We start from the raw sequence: 7,007 nt of genomic DNA, 5'->3' as shown, positions 1-7,007 counted from the left end.
ACTCATGCAAGATAACCAAATGACACCTACTCATAGCTCCAGGCACGGCGACTGTGGTAATCTTCTTACATTTGTTATCCATGGCCTCCTTTCCTCCAAAATCAACTGTTATAATAATTCTGATGAACCTGAAGGGCTCTGGTGGGTGTTTCCATCAGTGCTATGAATGAGCAAATCAGGTGTCCCCTCCCCTTCCTGCTGCTGCTAGATTACACAGGCAGTGGGAGTGGCCAGTGAAGCAGGGGGTGGGGCGAGACATGTACTACTCATTAGCATAATTTCAACATGTTTTTTTCTTTTAAAGGAAGGAGGCCATGGATAACACATATAAGAAGATTACCCTAGTAACAGTTCTTGGATCTATGTGTCATTGGTTCATCATGCTTGATTTTGATGGTAGATTTTTAAAGCCTCTCTCAAGACAAATGTAACCAGTTTCTTAGAGTTAGAGGAACAGAAACACACACATTGATTTTTTTCTTAAATAATTTAATTGAAAAAAGTATTTCTTAAAAAAATTATAAAATGTAAAGTTATGATGACATTTTCCATTCTGAACACATCCCCATTTCATTGAAAATGTGAGTATACTCACAAAGTAAAGAGCATAATATGGTTGCAGGAGGGGGTGGGAAGTAAAAAAAAAGAAACCTATGTAGAAGGAACAGGATGCAGTAGTTGAATACTAATAAGAAAAATAGGGGAAGGGGAGGCACGGGGTGTGAAGGCAATGGGAAATGCCAGAGAAAGGAGTGTGTTAATAAGCAGGATAACATGGCATAAAATAGAAGTGAGTGAGCTGTACGGTACTACTTCCTCTATTAGGCACAGGCAGGCGTTTCCTTACAGACAAAATAGTACCAGGAAGTGTATCATGTTAATTGACAAAACAGATTAATAATTGATTGGCCAATAAATCCATCATCACAGGAACTCACACAGAAATGTCTCCGTACAACCTCACTTCTATAGATGTGCACAGGCACTGTATACTTCTTCATGCAGGCATAAACAAAAGAGTGGGAGACTTGGGGATTATCGGTCTTGGATACATACAGAATAAAACAAATAGCTAGCTCTGCAACCCTGCACCTTTATCAAAGTCCAGGAGGTTTTGATGCAAGTGGAAGACACTAAATTATATTGCCTTTCTTGTACTCTCAAATACCCCTCTATTTACCATTAGACTGCTCACAATCATACACATACCATATACAACCTCTATATACATTCAAGCAACACATTCACACATCACTCAGCATAAATGTATTCACGTCGTAGGAATCATCTGTCCAGCATACAGCAGCAGATCACAATGAAGTGTAAATAATCTGTAAGAAGAGGGTTGAGAGTTCTTTTGTGCAAAAGGAACTGTGACTCCACTTAAAACCCCACCACTATCCATGATCTCTCTTGTGCACCCTTAAGCTCCTGTAGAGCCCTATCCAGTCCTTATAATTTCTTCAATATGAAGAGCTTTGTCTCATGGCGTAGTCATGTCACACCTGGACGGGAAGAGTTTGGCTCATCTGCAGCCTCATGTCTTGGACACTATTGAGAAGCTTCTTTTGATGACCAGCTAGCGTCACCCCGATACGGAGCAAATCCCTAAAAACAGAAATAACAAATTAAGAAACTTGAAATATTTTTTTGAATCAAACTAGAATTTAAATTTTTAAAATACAAAAAATAAATAGTTTAATGACTTACTCTGCCGTCATCTGAGCCACCAAATGGAAAGAAGTGAATCCAGCACTCACAAAGTTCTCCTGATACTGGCCCATTTTGATTGCCTCCAACCAATCACCCACAGTGGGAAATGTTGTATAATCTGGTACCGTACGGTCTAAGAGTTGTTGCGAAACACTAAGATAAAAATAAAGAATAAATCTGATGTAGACAAGATGTATAGAGTGCAATTCATAAAATTTGTGTAAGAGTGTCTTAATGGAAATCTACCATCAAAATGAAGCATGGATGAACCAGGGGCACATACGGATAGATCCAGGCACTGTGACTGGTTGTAATCTTCTTATATTTGTTTTTAATGGCCGCCTTCCTACAAAAATCAACTTTTGAAATTATGCTAATGAGGTTGAAGTGCTTGGGTGTGTTACCAGAGCCACTACGTGCTGTATATTCACAGTCTGCTACACTGTACCGGAGCACAGGGGAGGGTGAGACATACTCCTTCACAGTGTAGCAGCCTGTAAAGCTTCAACACTGAGGGTCTCTGGGGATACCTCCTAGAGCCCTTTAGGATCATAATCATACATTTTAAAATTTGATTTTAGAAGGAAGGAGGCCATGAACAAATGTAAAAAGATGACCACCAATCACGATGCCTGGATCTATGAGTAAGTGTGGTTTTTCATGCTGGATTTTGATGGTAAATTTCCTGAGCTGAATTGTGCTGGACTAAGGCATCACAAGATTTATTAAAAAGGCACCTAAATTTATGATGCCCCAATTGATCAAGAGGCACATCAATTCCTGACAGAAAATTTTAATTTCAACAATTGAGAATTGAAAATGGAGTTGTAAAGCACATAAAAATATTGAAAAAAAAATGTCACATATTCCAAAGAACTTACGATGATTTCCTAGACACTTACCCTGCTTGTGCTGGACTAGTCACTTTCAGACTGGCTGCATTGCGTATTAACTTGTCCAAAGAACTGACTATCTGTGAAAATTTTGGCCTCAAATTACGATCACGGAGCCAGCAGTCAAGCATGAGTTGATGTAGAGCAGATGGACAATCCATTGGAGGTGGCAGACGATAATCCTGCTCCACAGCATTTATCACCTGCAAATGGGGGATTTATCCATTAATACATAAATATAGAACATTTTTAAAGGTAGTTTCCCTCCCTTGTACTCCACCTTACTTACATCTTGATTTGACATATCCCAGTATGGTCGCTCACCATACGACATCACCTCCCACATAACAATGCCATAACTCCAAACATCACTTGCAGATGTAAACTTCCGATAAGAGATTGCTTCTGGAGCAGTCCACCGAATAGGTATTTTTCCTCCCTTAGTGGATAAAGCAAGTAAAGCATATTATAGAATTGGCACTTACTCCGATTACTGTACCTTAATTTCTGTATAAAACTCAGTATATTTCTGAGTTCACATTACATGAGATTTCAAAAGTAATTATTTCTGTGCATCAATAACAGCCATGTGAGCTCCATGGGAACAATGAATTTCATAGGTCTTACACCAACATTAAATTATAAATAAGCTTCCAAACAACAATAGTGCAGCTGATGGTACATTTTGTAATATACTTATTAACGAAATATGTTCCGTGTACTTTTTCCCCCTGCCTTTCTTCTGTAGCAGTTTCTGTAAATTGGGTCTCCATTCAACACCATCAGTCGGTCAGATAAGAACCTGATTGCATTATTCATAACTTAATTCTCTAAAGTCTCTGGCTAGTCTTACTTCAGAGAGCTCAATCATCAATGGAGATTTGCTTTATTTATGGAAAGAGTTAATAGATAGTCTTATTTGCTTGAGGTGAATGGAGCTCTCAATGCTTTCTTATACACAGCTCACCACAGGAGAAAGAGCAGAAAGACACAGAATCTGCTTTCCTTAATGGAGTATATTAATTCACTATTAATTCATATTCCTTTTGTAAAATAAAAAAAAAAAAAAAGCTGCAAAAGTTTAGTTGCTTTTTAAGTGATGAAAGCCCCAAGCCTCTTTCTTTACACTTTATAAAATCAGTTTGGAAACTGGTGGAAAATTTCAGAAATTACATTCTAGATGCACAGAGAGGAAATCAACAAATGGACCCAAATATATAAGCTATCAAAGACCCATTGAATAATTTTGCCATCAGTGTTTAGTGATATGAAACTGCTTACCAAAGAGCTGGTATAAGTCGGGTCAGACCGGCTGTTCTCCAGGAATCTTGACAGTCCAAAGTCAGACACCTTACAGACGAGGTTGCTGTTCACCAAGATGTTCCGAGCAGCAAGATCACGATGAACATAGTTCATTTCTGACAAATATTTCATGCCAGAAGCAATACCACGTAATATTCCTACTAGCTGGATAACTGTGAATTGTCCATCATTCATCTGCAGAGTGTGAAAAAATATTTATTTAAACTATATTTACACTCAATCTAAAAAGTACAAAAAGTTTCTATTTGGATACTTGGCAAAAAGTGAGCATCTTAAAAGGAAACCTACCACTTGAAGTGGCAGGTATAAGAGGGAACTACCGAGCACAAGCTCAGGGTGAGCTGGTGCCGGAGCTTATTTTTGTTAGTGTTTTAAACCGCAGTATCGCGGTTTAAAACACTTTTTAAACTTTATGGCCGAAGCTGCTTCGGCGCAGGGAGGTATGCGCTCAGTGCACCATGCGCACGGCTCTCCTTCACTTCCTATGTAGCCGCGTGCACGGTCGCGCGCATGGTAAGCGCCGAGCACGTACCTCCCTGCGCCGAAGCAGCTTCGGCCATAAAGTTTAAAAAGTTTTTTAAACCGCGATACTGCGGTTTAAAACACTAACAAGAATAAGCTCCGGCACCAGCTCACCCTGAGCTTGTGCTCGGTAGTTCCCTCTTATACCTGCCACTTCAAGTGGTAGGTTTCCTTTAAATGGGAACCTAACACCTACTAAAGTAACCTGTGGCTTCTATAGCATTACAGTATATATAGTACATATATAGCATCTTTTAAAATATACTTCTCTGGAAAAATAAGCAAACTGTTTTGTAGAAACACAGTTTTTCTTGATTTCCTTTAAAGTGACTAATAATGCATTGTCAAGAGAAATTTTGAGCTTAAATCATGCGATTATTTGGTCTGCTCAATCAAGTGCTTTATCCCAAAGTTTTAAATCTTTTTGCATAGTGGGAAAACGGCACCCTTTTGTTCAGGTTACCAAATCCACACATATAGTTTGGAATATAAAAAAAAATAAACAGCAATGAAGAGCATTTCTGCACATGTGTTGTACATGTAACCAGGGGCGTAACTTGAGGGGGTGCAGAGGGTGCGGTCGCACCAGGGCCCAGGAGGCCCATAAGGTCTCACTTTCCCATATGAAAAGACTAGTACTATAAACCATACATTATAGTTGGGGGCCTGGCACAGACTTTGCACTGGGGCCCATCAGCTTCAAGTTACGCCACTGCATGTAACCAAAGGAGTCTGTTACAGAGCATGAGCCCCTACTGTAAATCAGCTAGTGATGCCTTAACTTGGTGAGTCATTGTGTGTATTCAGGTGTCTGAACATTTATTAGAGACCTGTGGAATTATTACTTAACCATTTATTTCCATGCTTCCCTTCACTGGGAAAACAATAGAAAAATGTGTGTTAGATCAGAGTTTAAGGCTGCAAACTGCTTGCTAGATCTTGTTTATTTAAGGATTCCATTCTATGTCACTGCACCAGTAAACTAAATGTGAAGATTATAACCTGCCAACACTTTACCTTCTTATATTCAGGCATGCTATGACAAATGTGTAATGTAAACACAAACTTTCTAACACAACAAAAGAAAACTTGTTTGGATCATCTTATCATGAAGTACCCTGTGTGTATCAAGCCTGGCAGACCAACATTTGATTCCCATAAATTACTACACACTCACCCTCAGGAAAGAATCAAGTGCCCCATTCTCCATAAATTCTGTCAAGATCATCACTGGCCGACTCCTGGTCACAACTCCTTCCAAACGTATGATGTTTGGATGATCGAACTGTCCCATAATACTGGCTTCACCCAAAAAATCACGTCTTTGTTGTTCTGTATAGCCTGCTTTAAGCGTTTTGATTGCTACCAGCTGTTCTCGGCGTCCTGCTTGTTTCAGTCTTCCGCGGCAAACTTCACCAAACTCGCCTAGCACAGAAGAGAAGAAATCAATCTGCCCATTCTTTTTGGCACTGTAACAGATCGCATTCTACTTAATATATTCATGATAACCTCATGTCTGCACTATACACTTCTAAATCCCCAATTGTATCATTAAACGAAAACTGAGAAGCATCTGACTTTTAACAGATAAAGTAAATGTGTTTATGAGACAAACCTGCGCCAATCACTTCTTCAATCTTCACACACGAAATGTCAATTTCTTTAGCAAAGTCTCGCACAGCTTCATTAGGATCCTCGTAAGTGAATGGATCAATATAAAGCTTCATGCCAGGAACCACTGTGAGAACAAGAAGTATCAAGTACCTTTAGCAACTGTGCCATTTGGCAATCAAATCTACAAAATCACCCATACAAAGAGAAAGTCAGGAAAGCCATAAAGTGATTTCACGGTCAAAATAAGTTTATATTTTGAAGAATAACATTTATGTAATATATTCTACCATAAGTGCACATTCATGAGAAGAAAAAGGGTAACCAACATGGCGAGTACAACCAAAGACTGAATTGATCTGAATTGATGAAACATGTGCTTCATTGCCAAAAGTAGTGTGAAGAACAAATCCATTCTCTTTTTGTTTTTTATATCTTTTACGGACTGGCACACAAAGTATAAAGTTGAATTTATAAACATGTATTTAAAAAACTGGGAAGAAGTAAAAAATCAATGCTCATAGAGTTAAATGACTGGTTAGGTGAAAAATACACTACCATTTAACGTGCCATAGTTAAATTAATGTATTTTTGGCTGGCAGTCAAATAATAGAAGGGGATTCCACAACTAGGTTTACGGTACATTCACACGGCCGTCTGGGGGGGTATATGCGGCCAGGTATACGTCTTCATAGACGGCAATAGTGGCCTGGAGCTGTACGGTGCCACACATGCATGCTCCCTCTTTCTCAGTGTGCGCGGCCGTGCTCTATGGAGGGGGAGGCGGCAGCCGGGCGGGTATACGGTTGTGTGAATGTACCTTAAGGTGGTATTTTTGCTACATTTTTATTTCTGAGATTTTGGTGTAATGGTACAGTGAAAATATGCAGTGCCTATGTAATTACCATTTACGTCATATAGAGCATTAATAATATATAACTAAAA

The 7,007-nt window shown here is 39.1% G+C and overlaps 1 protein-coding gene across 2 annotated transcripts in view; it reads right to left on the bottom strand.

Annotated features, from left to right (window-relative positions):
- Nucleotides 1-515: 515 nt before the first annotated feature.
- EPHB3 (EPH receptor B3) overlaps nucleotides 516-7,007 on the bottom strand; it is a 31,786-nt gene continuing 25,294 nt past the window's right edge. For both annotated transcript variants that reach the window (XM_072142358.1, XM_072142359.1), the window contains exons 10-16: nucleotides 6,067-6,189; nucleotides 5,629-5,876; nucleotides 3,888-4,103; nucleotides 2,896-3,045; nucleotides 2,616-2,809; nucleotides 1,711-1,866; nucleotides 516-1,608 (exon numbers count right to left, since the gene is read on the bottom strand). In XM_072142358.1, coding sequence (XP_071998459.1) covers nucleotides 1,500-1,608; nucleotides 1,711-1,866; nucleotides 2,616-2,809; nucleotides 2,896-3,045; nucleotides 3,888-4,103; nucleotides 5,629-5,876; nucleotides 6,067-6,189 — 1,196 coding nt within the window. In that variant the 3' untranslated portion in view covers nucleotides 516-1,499. The remainder of the gene's footprint in view (nucleotides 1,609-1,710; nucleotides 1,867-2,615; nucleotides 2,810-2,895; nucleotides 3,046-3,887; nucleotides 4,104-5,628; nucleotides 5,877-6,066; nucleotides 6,190-7,007) is intronic.

Source organism: Engystomops pustulosus, chromosome 3 (assembly GCF_040894005.1).
Source record: "Engystomops pustulosus chromosome 3, aEngPut4.maternal, whole genome shotgun sequence".
NCBI classification, from domain to species: domain Eukaryota; kingdom Metazoa; phylum Chordata; class Amphibia; order Anura; family Leptodactylidae; genus Engystomops; species Engystomops pustulosus.
The sequence above is the reverse complement of the archived record's forward strand: the minus strand, read 5'-3'. Positions and strand labels throughout refer to the sequence as shown.